Source organism: Seriola aureovittata, chromosome 17 (assembly GCF_021018895.1).
Source record: "Seriola aureovittata isolate HTS-2021-v1 ecotype China chromosome 17, ASM2101889v1, whole genome shotgun sequence".
Taxonomy (NCBI): Eukaryota; Metazoa; Chordata; class Actinopteri; order Carangiformes; family Carangidae; genus Seriola; species Seriola aureovittata.
The window spans coordinates 4,940,864-4,955,957 of record NC_079380.1 but is presented as its reverse complement, the minus strand read 5'-3'; the positions used below and the strand labels follow the sequence as shown (position 1 = coordinate 4,955,957).

At 40.4% G+C, this 15,094-nt stretch overlaps 1 protein-coding gene across 2 annotated transcripts in view; it reads left to right on the top strand.

The window, feature by feature from the left end:
- The first annotated feature begins 350 nt into the window (after nucleotides 1-350).
- LOC130185490 (protein shisa-6) overlaps nucleotides 351-15,094 on the top strand; it is a 78,511-nt gene continuing 63,767 nt past the window's right edge. For both annotated transcript variants that reach the window (XM_056401979.1, XM_056401978.1), the window contains exons 1-4: nucleotides 351-458; nucleotides 904-1,835; nucleotides 7,168-7,316; nucleotides 14,849-14,944. In XM_056401979.1, the coding sequence (XP_056257954.1) occupies nucleotides 1,267-1,835; nucleotides 7,168-7,316; nucleotides 14,849-14,944 (814 nt within the window). In that variant the 5' untranslated portion in view covers nucleotides 351-458; nucleotides 904-1,266. The remainder of the gene's footprint in view (nucleotides 459-903; nucleotides 1,836-7,167; nucleotides 7,317-14,848; nucleotides 14,945-15,094) is intronic.

The window sequence follows — 15,094 nt, the reverse complement described above, 5'->3', positions numbered from 1 at the left end:
TGCAACACAGGACGTGATTGGTGACTTGGTGACTTGTGAGTGGATGCAGCTTGTGCGCGCACTGATGCGTGAACATCCACCAACAGCAGCGCCTCGCCTCTACAGACAACTTCTAATACACTGTAATCTTTCTGTATGCGTTTTTTTTTTTTTTTCAACACCTCCGCGAGTTATTGAGTGAAGCCCGGAGGCAATATGACCAAAGAAGAGGAGGGGGGGGGAGATGCCGATTGATAATTAACTGAGGTACCTGAATGGTGACGTGAGTGGAGGATTGGGGGGTGGGGTGGGTGGGGGGTGACGAGAGAGAAAGAGAGAGAGGGAGGAAGAGAGAGAAGGAGAGGTGGAGGGAGGCGGGCCGGAGAGGAGAGAGAGAGGTCTTGCCTCTTGTGTTGCTGAGGCTCTTTGATTCAGTGGCAGTGGCTGAGACAACCCCGTTACCGGCCACCGTTAACCCGGTAAGTCTTCATCATCATCTTCTCTCCGACTCTTCATCGTTTTATCTCACTAGAAAAAGTTAATGCTCCGTTTCCACTCAAGAAAGTTTATGCGTAAAACGAGGCGACAAAACGTGTCATATTTTCTACCCTAAAGGCAATTCATGAACACGGATAGTGTCTGTTATCTAGTTAAATAGCATTTTCTCGTGTGTGTTTTAAGTGAAAATATGACAGAAAAAGACGGAACTTGTTTACTTTTGTGGTGCTGAAGCGCTCCAACAAGCCAAATGGAAACTTGGGCGCTGTCCGTGGTGCTGAAAGTGTTCGCCGCTCCAGTTTTTGCCAATTATCGACCCAGATTCTTCTTTTTATTATGTCTGATTAAGTTTATAAAGGATTCTTAGCCTAACCTTAAGTCAAATCTACTGACTAAACCTCTCTGTGTGCGTCTCTTTTCTCACAGTGCAACTACGAGACTCGATCCTACTCAAGATCAACTGCTCATGGTGAAGAAAAAGCAGATTTCCCTGGAGGACATCGAGTCTTTCTCGCGTCTCTGCAGCCAAAATCAAAGAAGACGTCTGTCCTGTAAGAAAACAAGCTCTTTACTGGATGACAACAAAGTCTGAAGATGCACTGTGTGTCCGGTGAGCGCAAGAGCTGCCAGTCAGAGTCCGTGAGTGAAAGCTTGGCACGTAAAGGAGTACCTGAGATGAAGAAACCCGCAAGAAGCTCCACTCGGTAAGAAGTGGGAGAGTGATATTGAGAGAGAGAGAGCAGACAGAAGAGAGTGGGGGCCAAAGAACAAACACCAGCGCGTCCTCAAATGATGGGGATAAAGCACCTTCTGCTTCTTTTGATTTACTTAGACCCACTGAATGTCCTGTGCGCCGCCACCACCAACAAAAAGAGCAAAACCCCGCAGAGGAGGAACCCAAAGGTGAAGGAGGTCAACGGCAGCACCACTGCGGTCCCGGTGGTCGCGGCCGTCCCGGGGAGGATCACCCAGGTCCAGGCTCCCTCGGTCGGCGTCGTCCAGCACGACACCTGCCTGGGCTACTACGACGTGAGCGGTCAGTACGACAAAGAGTTCGCCTGTAACAACACCGACCACCGGTTCTGCTGCGGCAGCTGCTTCCTGCGCTTCTGCTGCGCGGACCGGGGGAAGCGGCTGGAGCAGAAGAGCTGCACGAACTACAACACGCCGGACTGGATCAAAACCCAGCCCCCTTCACCGGCACCAACAGGTGATACGTATGACCCAGAGCTGGACCAGACCAACACCACAGTGTACATCACCTGCGGGGTCATAGCGCTCATCATTGCCATTGGGATTTCTGCTAAAGTTGCCTATGATAAAGCCACCAAGCCTCCTCAGGAAATGAATGTGCACAGGTAAGATTCTTCTCACACATTCATTCTGGGTGATGATCAATGAAAAAGTAGAAAAAATATATTTTATCTTAATGAATTTACACTGTAAAGGTTCATCTCGGTAACTCTGGGTTTTAGGGATATCTCCACCCTTATTCTACTCAGCAATAACGTCTTACCAGTTTAGTAAGAAAATGCATCAATAGTTTCCTGTAGTCAGAGTGTATACAACGGGAGGGAAAAGACCTTACAGCTCTTCAAATAACACCGCACATATCCACAGTCTGGCACACTCTTGATCCTGTAATGAGACTTTCTCTAGCTGTCAATCCAGTCCAGTAGCTTTAAAGAGAAAATATATGTACACACAGCGGCTGTACTGGTGACTCAGCTGATTTATAGTAGTCTACATAACTTACAGCCTCAATATCATACGTTCAATCCAGCCCATGACCTTTAACACAAGCCGTTACTCTCCTCCCCAGAGCTTCCCTGTCAAAAAATGTCAAGATTGTATACCTTTCCACTGTTCATGTCCCATTCTGTGTCAATCCTTGGATGGGGAGGGGGTGGTATTTTATGTCCGTTCAACCTCGGGGGGATAAAGCAAATGCCACTGAAAGCCATTATGAGTGATCACGTTCATCCTGATGGGAGTCGTGTCCTCTACAATGACAATATTTTGAAATCCTCAAGGCACCAGTGGTGGTCATTGAATTGCTCAATGAACATTAAAGCAACATAAAAAACACATCCTGTGGCCAAATTCAGTCACCAGCTGAGCACACTGCTGTATGGTGATGTCAGGAACAGACCTCAGGTAACATCATCACAACACCAAATGACTCCTTAATGTTGCCAATTATGTTTGTGTTGTATTATTTCATACAAAGAACTGCTGTTTTCTGTGTCCTGAAGCAAACACCTTATAAGGTTTGATCTGACTACGTCTCAATAGAGTCACAATTCATCTCTTTTGTTTACCCAAAACCCAGTAGGAATGATCAGATTATGAGCACAAAGAGCATTTGAAAGACCATTGGTGTCTTAATAAGCTTCACGGTGGTGTGGAGTTTGTTTTACCCTACAAATGGTGCAGGAGTGACATGAGCCGAGTGGTTTAATCAAGTGCGTGCAGACAGCTCTCTGTAAAACCTGGTCTGAAATCTTTGTTTTTGAACATTAAATAGACCTGACAGTCAGAGTCAAAGATTACTTGAGTTTCTCAGTGTTGAACCCTTCATGAACATTGACAGATTCTGTATGACTGTATATCTGTGGTTTGATCAGATTTGATTGACAGTCGCCTAGCAACATTTAAAGCAAACAGCCCCATAACTGTCAGAAGACTTCAATTTGACCACTGCTAAATTCTGATTGGTGCACAGAAGTACACAATGTTACCAACCTTTTTTCCAGCTGAGCCCCACCCACTTCAAACCAGTGAGAGAAAACACAAATACTGCACATACTGTAAATCTCACATGTGAAGTAATTCAAAACTCTTTGAACCTTTGGGAAATTATTTTCTGTTCTTGTAGAACTCATGTAGTGCAAATGAAAAAGAAAAATATGTTATCAGAGCCTTATAAAAAAGGTGGATACATCATGTTACTAGAGCTGAAATTATTAATGCATTAATAAATTACTTGATTGACACAAATTAATCAATCAAACTATTTTGATAATTGATTAATTGTTTGTCATTTTTCAACCAAAAATACCAATAATTAGATGGTTCTACTTCTCAAATATGAGAATTTCAAGCCTTTCCTTGTCCGTCATTATAAGAGAGAATTATGAACATGTTTCACTGTTTTCTAGAATTTTCTAGACAAAAAAAGTAATCAAGAAAATAATCGGTCAGTTAATCAATAATAAAACCTACATACGTGTAACACTTCTGGCACAAAGTTAAAGCTGCATATAAGTATTTTTAAGGCATGACATGTCTATTTGCATATGAAAGGGGGTACTTGTGATAATGAGCACATGGAGAACTTTGTAGTTCCTCACACTGCTATGGAGCTGTATGGTGACTTTCAGCTCATTGTTTTCCTTACTGATCTGTTTCACTCTCAGCGCTCTCACACAGTGAGAGAGCAGCTGGTGAACATACAGTGGTAGAGTTGAAGATGTAGCAGCTGAAGAGCAAGCTGAGAGCTTTCCCATGGGAGACCAAAAACAGAGCTAAAAGAGGGGGAATATTGGTTGAAGAAGACAAGGCTCCAAAAGCACGTTAGTGTTACTCCATAACTTTGGATGTTTGGTAAACACACAAGTTTCGCCATTATAAACTTCAAGGGTGATATGTCAGTTTTGTATTCACACCTTGTTTCTGCTTGCCCCAAGTGGCCAAAAATGAATTTCTTACAGGTTTAATATTTGAGTTGTGTATGTTAGAGTATGAAAACTGAAAATGATTAAGACGATGACTGTTTTTTTTATTTTCATAAGGGAGGATTTATAATTTCTGTTGTGGCCTGTGGTCAGGAAGACCTGCCTGCACTGGCTCAAATCTTGGCATCCACCTTTATATGTGGCGTTTGCATGTTTCTTATCATGTTTAGATGAATTTCCTTCCACAAGAAACAAACAGTACAGGTGAAGTGGAAATCCAAAACCCAAATGTGTTTGTCTGTTTGATAGACTGCCAACTTGCACACTATTCATAGAAAGCTTTCAAAACATCTGTCCAAGCTGCCTTCTGCACCATGCATGCTGGGATACTCTCAATACCTGTTTCAGTGGGGATGGAAAGTGTAGAAAGGGATAAATGGGGGTTTAATTGGGGGTTAGGTCTGACATAAATGTTACACATGTTTTCCACCCATGGGTAAAGAAAAACATCATAGTCACTTAGTCACTGCTCATATCCAAGAGTCACTTGAGTCACTTACTATTATCTAGGGTTTGTCTAGCTTCTCAGCCAGAGCCCGGATCCTTGATTTAATGATATGAAGACAATTGAGCATTGTTATGTCTCAGTTGTGAAACTTTGGTGCCTGCTGCTTTTAAAATGCCAAGAGAGATTACTCAGCTCTCTCAGAAAAACACAGTGACAAGTTCTTGATAAAAATATGTCCAAATTCAGGCCCTGACAACAGCACAAAGGAATGCTTTCAGTTGATCAGTTATATATTAAATTTAAGCTCCAGTGATCACTGTAAGTGTCTTTTCAAAGGTTGGCATTTTATAATACAGCGTTAGTAAAGAACAACAAATTTCATGATGCAGCACTTTTATTTTCTATGTATTCTCTGAGAAATGAGGAGATGGTGAAGTTTACATCTCCTTACTGCTGTTCTATCCTAGCCATGGGGTGTACTTTCAAGTGGATCTGCTTAATGCCATCTCTTCAATATGAGCTGTGGCTATGAGAGTTTAGAGAGAGGGCTATTAAATGAGGAGGCATGTCTTCTTGGGTGCTCAATAGTTTTATTCCTTCTTTTAATGATTTGTTTATTCTCACTAGCCATTTGGCGCATTGAGCAGTCATAATGATGTCTGCTGGAATAGACGTCAGAGGCTGGCAGCAGACATTCATGATGACAGCTTTGACCAAAAAGAAGTAGTGGAACATGGGGTTAGCTTTATATTTGGCAAGGGTCTGCTCTTTAAAAGTGAGGAGCATCTTTCTTAATTTCCGGTGCTTCTATAAAGCGATTTCGACTCCTACCTCTGTGACTGAGGGAACAATGTGAGCAGAATACTGAGCTGTTGGCAGACCTTTGCTGTTTGGTCTGTGACCTTCACCGAAACACAAGAAATGCCGAGTGAGAGCTAAAGCCAATGATTTGAACAGGCTGTATTGATCACCTTCTGCAGAGCAAACAGAGATGCAATTTATGCCAGCTAGGTGGTGAGAATAATGCTTCGGTCTCCAATTGCGAGACCAAGAAATTGAGTTAAATGGTAAGACGACTGTGAATGGGCAAAAATAGCAGTAGAATAAGTTAATTGTAAAAGGGACAGAAAAGGTCAAAAGTTTGTATAGGAAGTCTGGTTCCAGGATTTTACAGCCAATATTATCAGCTGATTTTTTTTTTATCACAAATATACTTGTCTGTCCAAATGTGTTGCACATTACAAAAAAAAAAAAAAAATGTTTCATTCTCAATACTTCAGGCCCAATTTTATTAATTTTTTTTTTCATGGTAATGATGGAGCTTATCACTTAGTGCAACCGTGTGGATCTGTGTTTTTCACAGGTTTAGGACAATAATATCCAGAATATGGAATACCAACAGACTTATCCTTCTAATACGGCATTAAACCTGTAATTTCATACTTCTCAGCAGACTCCTGTTCCTCTGTTAGTCAGATTAATTGTGGCGTTCCCCAAGGTTTGATTCTAGGTCCTCTGTTGTTTTCAATTTATGTGCATCCTCTCAATCAGGTTTTACAGAGTTATGCATTGATTTTAAAATTATGTAGCCGATACTCAAGGCATTAAATGGCCTTGTTCCAAAATTTGCCACGACCAAAGATTTTTTTAAACTCTCATATTGATACTGGTCAGCCCAGAAAATGCAGTATTGTTTGGGCTCTATTAGGATTATAAGCATTTAAGATAAAGATAGTTTTTTTGAAATTTCCAAGTAATTTGACAACAATCAAAAGTACTTTTGTACTTGGGTCCTTCTGTGGTTTCATTTCTCTTGCCAAAGTTAATTTCTCTTATTAAAACATCTTATAAAAGTCGGACATGTTCCTGCAAACTATAGCTCCTGCTGCACACGACATAGCAGCCAACTAGGACAATGCAAAATCAGGTCGCCTCTGTCTGTGAAAAAGAAAACGGCTAAAGTGTGCTCATCCTGGAAGGGAAATGCTATTAATATACTGTATATCTCCCAAAGTCACAGAGTTATAGAAAAGAGGACTGTGTGGTTGCTTTAGGTTGACATTGACACAGTTAAATTGCCCTTTCATTTCCTTTAAGAAAATGCAGCGCTGGCACTCCATCTCACAAACTAACCTAGCCTCCAAAAGTTGGAAATGGTGTTGCTGAAATATTGCTTTTATTTTGTGGCTTCAAAGAAGAGACACTAAGTTAACTCTTAATAAATGGGCTTTGAGCTCCAGTCCGGCACAAATAATAGAACGTGTCTGTACCTTGTGTACCTTGCTATTGAAAATCTAACTCCTTTGTGACTGTAGTTGTAATTAGGATTTCCACTCTGCCTTGCTCCAAACCTCTATGATTCAAATTGGAGCTGTAGCTGAATAAATGAGGAAGACCTTCAGGGGGATTGTTGCGGAGGAAAAAAAAGAGAAGATGTTAGTAATTGGAAAAGGGAAACATTTCAGGTTAAACATTTTTTTCTTTATTTGTGTGATTTCCTTTCAGAGCCCTGGCAGATATTCTGAGGCAACAAGGACCAGTCCCAATATCTCAGTATGAACATGAAAACATTGCAGCGATTGATGGGTCACCCAAAGACGAGACTCCAGTCAGAACCTCGAAGAACCATTACACACCTGTTCACACCAACCATGGTAGGTTACACTGCTTTGATACAGCTCAATCGCTCAGACTGAAATAGAGTATGTTTGTAAGCCAAATAAATGTGTCCATTTATAAATCCAACTTTATGTTATTGGGATGGTGTAAAGCTTACAGTGTGTGTTGTAAGGAGCTCTCTTTAATCTGCCACAACGTCCTTTGATTGACATCCTCTGAAATAGATGGATGCGCTGTGAATCTTAAGCTTTCCCCTCAATATTTCTTAAGAGGAAACGTATAAGAAAATACATAGCGAATTAAATACAAGGCCCTGGTTGACTTCTCCTCTCCCTCATGCTGTGGTCCCATAAGCCTACTCAGCACTGGCTCAAAATTGAGATGCAAATTATCATCTTCTGCTGGAGACACACGCTTTTTGTCCAGAGATAATTCTGTCGCGCAACGCTGTTCCTCCTACTTTTATCCAGTCGGTCTCCAGATCCCTGCTCCAGGGATCAGCTCGTTTGCTAAGTGCCCTAGTATGGTGTCCCAGATTCAACAGTGTAATGTTTCACTTTCGTGTCACCCTGCCTCCGCCCTCCCTCTCCACCAGCGCCACCACCCAACATGGAGGGAATGTGTCAGAGGAGAGCTGATACAGACTGAACTGAGCTGCTTTTCTCCTTTTTCTGCAGCAGAGTGACGTTAGAGTATATCACTGAAATGGAACAGCCCAGCCAAGTGGTCTTAAATTATCTTCTCTTCGTGTTATGTTTGCAATATTTAAAGTAACATCATTTTCAAATAAATTATAATCCCTTTCCTGGTCTCTATTAACTCCACTCCAAGACTGTTCAGAAAGTCCAGTAAAGGACAAAATCCATTATAAACAAAGTTTGTTTGCAATAAGCAAAAGCAGAAGAGGGAGAACAAAAATCCACCAAGTGTGAACAAACAGAGAAAATAGTGCCAGTAAGACTGAATTATCAACCAGGCAAAATTGGAGACTGCCCCAGGGCTCCAAACACTTTGGCTATAAATTGGTGATAATTAAATTTATTGCAAATGTGTTTGATAATCCTGCTGCATGCACCGCTAAAGCACATTATCAACTAAAATGATTGGCACCACCTGCATCATTACTTGTTGTTGTTAAGGCAGTAAGACAGGCCTTGAATAAAAGGACTTTATTTTGCAAGTACTGTATATATTGTGCTTAATTTGTGCAATTTACTGAATAAACTACAAACTAATTACTAGGTGGAGAAATTTGGGGCTCAATGTGGGCCCACAGCTCATATTTGTCCCAAGGCCCTCTAGTATGTTGATAAGAATGGGCCCTACCTAAAAGAACTTAAACTTCATCCACAGAAAACACAAGAAATACTGTCACCATACTGGCCAAACTGATCGACACCTGAGAGAGGAACACCAAAGCAATGACTGCACAGCAACAAAATCTGAATGGACACCAAATAAAATGCTGCAGGTTTTAAATTCAACTCCTCCAAGCCATCCACATAAAACCTTTATTGAGCCTAATTTACCTCGACCAAGAAGTGATGTGCATAAAAATGGAACATGACATTATGGAAGATTCCCAACCTACAAATATTACATTTTATTTCTTTGAGCAGTGTGAGAGCAGGAACGTGTCAGCATGACTTTTTTTTATACTTGCTCATCTTTGTGTAGCGCTGCAGCATTAGTATCAGCAGCAGCAAGGTGTCTGGACCTTGAACACATATCAAAAAAGAAAAGAATAAAGAGGCTTTCCTATTCAAACCTATTACATGGCCTTTAAAAGATACTATATGTAAGTGTTTGCTATTGCTAATTGCTGTGCACTCATTTTTAAAACTTGAAAGTTACAATACGCACATGACCTGTGTTTCTATGAAAGTTCAGATGGCCAGCTAAACATTAAAAAGTCAAAAGGTGTGTGTTCATGTTTGTGCCCATGCAGAATCTTATTTTAAAGCCCTTCTTTTTCTACATTATTAATATATTTTCAAATTTAGTTAAGGATTTTTTTTACTTACTTCATGTTAGCTGGATAGTTGACCGCTTGCTGAGACAGTATTTAGTTCAGTATTTACTTGAGGTCTAGATAAAAGTTAATATTAAAAAGAGAAGGATTTCCAATCGCTGTATGTTTACGACCCTGATGGACTTTGCCTATGTGGCAACAGTGGTTGTGTTTTTCTTCACAAACTTGCCTTTGCACCTTTCTTTGACCTCTTTATATTTCCCCATCAAGGCCAAGGATAAGTGCTTGGGAGAAGAAAATGGATTTTGAAAATGCTGTGACTGTACAGATCCACTTCAGGTTTATAAGATGGCCCTTATGAGGGCACCTGGCAGCTACAGCACTCCTCTGGTCTGAAACCATCTCCTGGGTCACAGCAGCAGATCAGAGTTAATGGGTGAAGAGAATAAAGATAGATTTGAGTAGATTTTTTTGGGACACTGATAACACCAGTATAGTTCACATTCTTTTATGCTCAGAGGCCACTCTCATTTGATGGTGTCCTATATGTAGTTCACTTCCTTTTTTCAATCACTCCACTATAAAACTCCCCTTCAAATAATAATTACAAATGAGCCAAAGAGAGCAATTTTATAGCGTTTTCCAGCACAAGGGAAAGAAACAATAAAAAGAGGCTGATGACATGCAGCAGCGGTTGGTTTCTGGAGTTGAACTCAAAACAAGAGGAGTGCATGATGTGAACTCATCCCACTTTCAGAAGAGATATTATATTTAGATGTAACGCTGATATAGTGCGTCTTCTGGTGTGGATGGTACTCCTCCACAACTGTCCTAGAGTGAGCATTATCGCTTTCAATTCCCCAGAGTTCTGTTCTCGTCTCTCATTTTGTGCTCCAAAGTTTCTATGATGCTGTGAAAATAGGCGACAAATGTCTTCCTCAAGTCACGGGCAGAGAATGGAATCATCTCTGTAGGACACTTGCGGCAGCTGGGTTCATTTGGAGTTTTAAAACCCTTCAGTAGTTGACTCTAAAATGATATGAGACCAACTTTGGGATGAAGTTTTCAAAGGATGACGTCATGTTACGAGGATGGTGAGTCTGCATATCTCAGGCTGCCAGTAGATTGACAATTAGGAGACTGTTTTCATTCAACTAAAAGCAAGATTTACATTCTGTGATTTGGCCCCATCATTTTACTTGACAAAGAGTACGTTATTCAAGTCAGTTAGTTCTTATGCGGAATCATAACAGAAGTTATCTCAGGGCACTTTTATATAGAGGAGATCTAGACCGTACTCTTTATAATATTAATTACATGTAACATTCCCCCATGAAAAAGGTCAAAACCACGGGCATTAATCTGCTGCTGTCACAGCCTCCACTCTCCTGGTTTTGGGCTTTCCAACAGATTTTGGAAACTGGGTCTTGCTCCCATCCATTCACAAGAGGATCAGTGAGGTCCAACACTGATGTTGGCACCTAGCTCACAGATGTTCCAGATCATTCCAAGAGTGTTGGATGGGGTTCAGGTCAGGACTCTGCGGCTACCACAACAACACACCAAACTGTGAAAACCATGTCTTTATGGACCCGGCTTTGTGCTGAGAGGCAAAATGTTATTGTATGCTGCATTGAAGGAAAAGCTTTGTTTTTTTTTTTGGAAATGTGAATGAAATTTGCTTCCTTGGCCAGAGTCAGACGAGAAGATTGATACCACCTTCATAAATATGAAGCTACAGCCATAGTTGGCCCTGTCCACTGGTAACAAAATTTATCTAATGACAAACAGAGGAGAAAATCACTGCTCCTATCCATAGAAATAGTCCCACACATAACCCTGTTGATGCTTTATTTTTGTTGTTTTGACACTGATTTTTATGTGGATCAAACAATCATGATGTATCTTTTATTTGTTTATTAGTGGGCTTTAATGAGTGTTCAAACAGAATGTGAAGATAAAGACGTAAAAACCTCTTCACCAGTTGAAAAATTTTCAAATAGCAAAAATTTGGTGCGCATCTTGGGACTATAGTTTATACTATGAATGTGCTTGAAATACAGTACTTATAAAGATGAGGAAAAAGGAGAGAGACTGGAAAGAACGAAAAGAGTTCTTTGAGTTACTGGTAGATCTGTTTAGTTTCTGCTAGACCAAGACAGTTTAGTTGTTCCCCTCCTGTTTCCAGTCTTGATGCTAAGCTAAGTTAGACATGACATGAGATGACATGAGAGTGGTATAATCTCATATAAGAAAATTAACATTTTGTTTTCCAAAATGTCAAATGTCTTTCTTTTATTGGAGCTATCGGGCCCAACCATATAAAAACAGCCCCAGATCAAAAGTACACAAAGGTAGCTCTTGAAATGGTATAGTTAGTGGACCTGGAGTTAAATTTGTTTTGTCAAACTATTTCCAAGCTTGAGGTAAAGATTCCCTGAAGGATGACAATACTGCCAACGCTGCTAACAGCAACAGTCATTTAAGATAAACCATGTCTGTTTTATACATGACCCCCTGTAACTCCCACCCTACATGACTGGAGTGCAGAAATGTACAGACTCGACTCACTAATTTGATGACTGTTTACTTTTCCCTGAAGGCCAGTTCAAACATTACTCTGCAAATTTCACTGTTATCAGGATATTTGAGTTTTTATCTCTGAAATAAAACACTTCATCCTTCATTCATGAACATAAGATGAAAAGTGTGGTTATTCATTATGGAAAGAAGATAAGGCAATTTTGAGGAACGTTTCCAGAGATAATAAGGGGCTATAGGTTTGTACTGGCACACAGGAGCAATTTATATCACAGTCAGCATCTTCAACTACCTGATTTCAACTCCACGGTGCCGTCCTTGGAGCATGCGGAGGTTATGATTCATCAGCATTTAACCCTAGGAGGTATCACTGATACACTACTTTATCATCTACATACATTCATACATCACTGTTGCTATGTAAAAAAAAAAATCCCTGGATACAGAAAAATATATCAGTTCCTTTCTTTGTATATTTATCGATTTCTTCGAAGGTCTAAAATTAACAGCGACAAGTGCGTCAGAGTACGTCAGTAATCGGTTTATAGTCATCCTCTGGGTTTGATAAAAGAAACAAACAAGCTGTGGAGCTGAGGCTTCGGTGCCAAGCTTTGGTGTGATGAAGACCAGGCCTAATGGTCCCAGGTGCTCTTCCTCATTATGATAATTTGAAATGCTGTTCGATCTCAGCTTCCCAAGGCCCAAAGGTCTGAGTGATGCTATTGACTTTGAAGTGGTTCCTTGGAGAAAGAGGCATTTAACTGTTCGCGAGTTAATGTAGAGAAAAAGAGGGGAAAGGAAGGGGGAGAAGCTATTTGATAAACCAACTCTCCAGATGTGGGATTTTTTTTTGCTCTTATTCTCTCAGTTCTTCGAGGCTACATTAATTTATTCCCTTTGTAGACTTTTCTATGATTGGCAGGACAATTGAATGTTGTCAGGGTGCTAGCAGGCACCTTGTCTTGCCCCTTGTGTTCATGCTGTACTGTCAATTACAGCAGTGGTTCAGAGGAGAGTTAACAGTGATGTGGTACAAATTGCATTACGGAGTGATCTCTTAACACCAGGGAAATCCAAAAGGCTGTATACCTGAGGTGTACCGCATTGCATCCTTACACATAACCCTCCAAAATCTTAAATGGGGCTGAAATTGATTTTAAAAATCAACTATACCAAAACCCAATAATCTTCCCCCAGAGGAGCCAAAAGTACCGCAATTTCACTGTCCAGTTAAATTAAATATTTCACTCACTGCGAAGAAAGGAGGAATGTTTGATAAATGGGCCCTGAAAGCTGCAGACAGCATCTCTGGCATCCTTAAGCAATACATATTGACAAGCTGATGATCCCACCTGAGAGTCAGTTTCGTCAGTTATGCCATTTTAGCTCTGTTTAGTATTCTTGTCATCTGTGGCTGCTCTTTTATAAAATGGCAGAAATGACTTGGGGGTTGAGTACAGATACTTCTCAATTTTAAAGCCCAGTCACACCAGCATTTAAAATAGTGGAAGCTTGCATTAAAATCAGTTCATTTGATTGGAATTTGCCTCTATTGGTGGATTCGCTCATTGGGGAAAAGTGAATGCAAGTGAATCCTTAATGTTGAATTAAATTTTTGTGAAATTTGTCAATCAGATTGTGCTTTTGACCACTTACAAATGTCTTCACAGTGTACACCATTGAGGGATCATGGAGCCAAAGATTCCAAGATGGCAGAAGCTATCATTAAAAATTCTTCTTTAAATTATATCCTTAGTGTTACTTCACATAAAATCACGGGACAATTGAACAGCCCAGGTTTATGTCAAGCCTCAGCTACCATTGCTATAAAGTGCTGCAGAAATGAGTCCTAAAACCAGGGAATGAGTTAACATTTTTGCACCTTGGGTTTGCTTGTCCTGAAGTCAATGGGTTTTTTGAATGAGATTTTGGTTAGATGCTTGAAATAAGGTCTGTGGATAACATAAGCTCAAGACATTTTCAGTTTGTATACTACAACATAAAATATTGCAGTAAATACCCCAGGTGTGATTTCTTTAAGCTATTGCCTCTCCCATAAAAAGGCTGGTTGCTAACAAGTGGCTAAATGAGACTACAGAGGTTATCAAGGACGTTATATGTCATCACAACGAACACGAAAACTGATCTACTCACCAGCCCACATTTACAACCTTGTTGTGTTCATACTCGTGCTTTTGCAAACTATCACTAACTTTGTAAGAGGAAGGCTTTTGTAGAAGTAATAGCTAAATCAAACTACTGGTTGGAAGTGTAGTGGTGGTGACACTGAAGTCATGTGACTGTGGTGTAGTTCGTTTATAGCCTAACATTAGCTTTTTACTTCTTGTGATTATATACAGTATAAGCTTCTAAAATCAGAAAAGCAGTGTTCATTTATGAAAATTATCTCCCTGAACAAAACATGTAGGTGTCAAAAATATTTGTTTGTCATAGAGCTTATTTTCATAGAAATATCCCATTGGCTGTTTGTCAGTTGAACCAGGGTGATGCTAACTTCTGGGTTGGCCTACAAATATTCGTCATCCATGAAGCACAATGGAGACAAGACGGAGAGAAACAAGTCAGATGCACAAATTACAAAATGTTTGTTGTTGAGTTTGTCAACATCAATAAATTAATTTAAGCTTGTGTTAAGATTGTGTTGCCAGTTTTCTCAACACTGTAAACTTTAGCAGCGACCTAGTGTTGCTAGCAATGCATATTTCAGTCTTGGTGATTGGATGATTTTTTGCTCAAATGCACCATCGGAATCATACTTAATTTCTCCCTTTAAGTTTTTATGCACACACGTGCAAATATGTCTCTTAGATAGATATGAAGTTATTGTCCTGTTAGTGGCCAACCTTACCTGCTTGCTAACTGATCAACACCTCTTTATTAGATAAAACGATGTACAATCCTGACATGGATAAGTGAACTTCTCTGGGCCACTTCCTGGTGTGACCAGGCCTTCAGGCAAAAAGAACACCAAAGCTTTTCAGCCCTAGAATATTTTGCTGACATTATCTACCATTGTTTTTTTTGTCTTCCCAGGGCACTATGGGAAAGAGACCCTGCGCAGTGGAGGCCAAGACATCCACAACTTCATCTCCTCTGGGTTTGTGACACTCGGACGTGGCCACTTGAAAGGTAAAGCCCATCCTCATTATCTGTTCTTCACTTGACAGTGCCATGAAAACCAAGTTCAGATTAATAATAATAATAATAATTTCACTCGCAAGGCTACTGTGCCATGCTGTCATCCTCTTTCTGCCAAATGAATGTGCACAGGACTGTCGT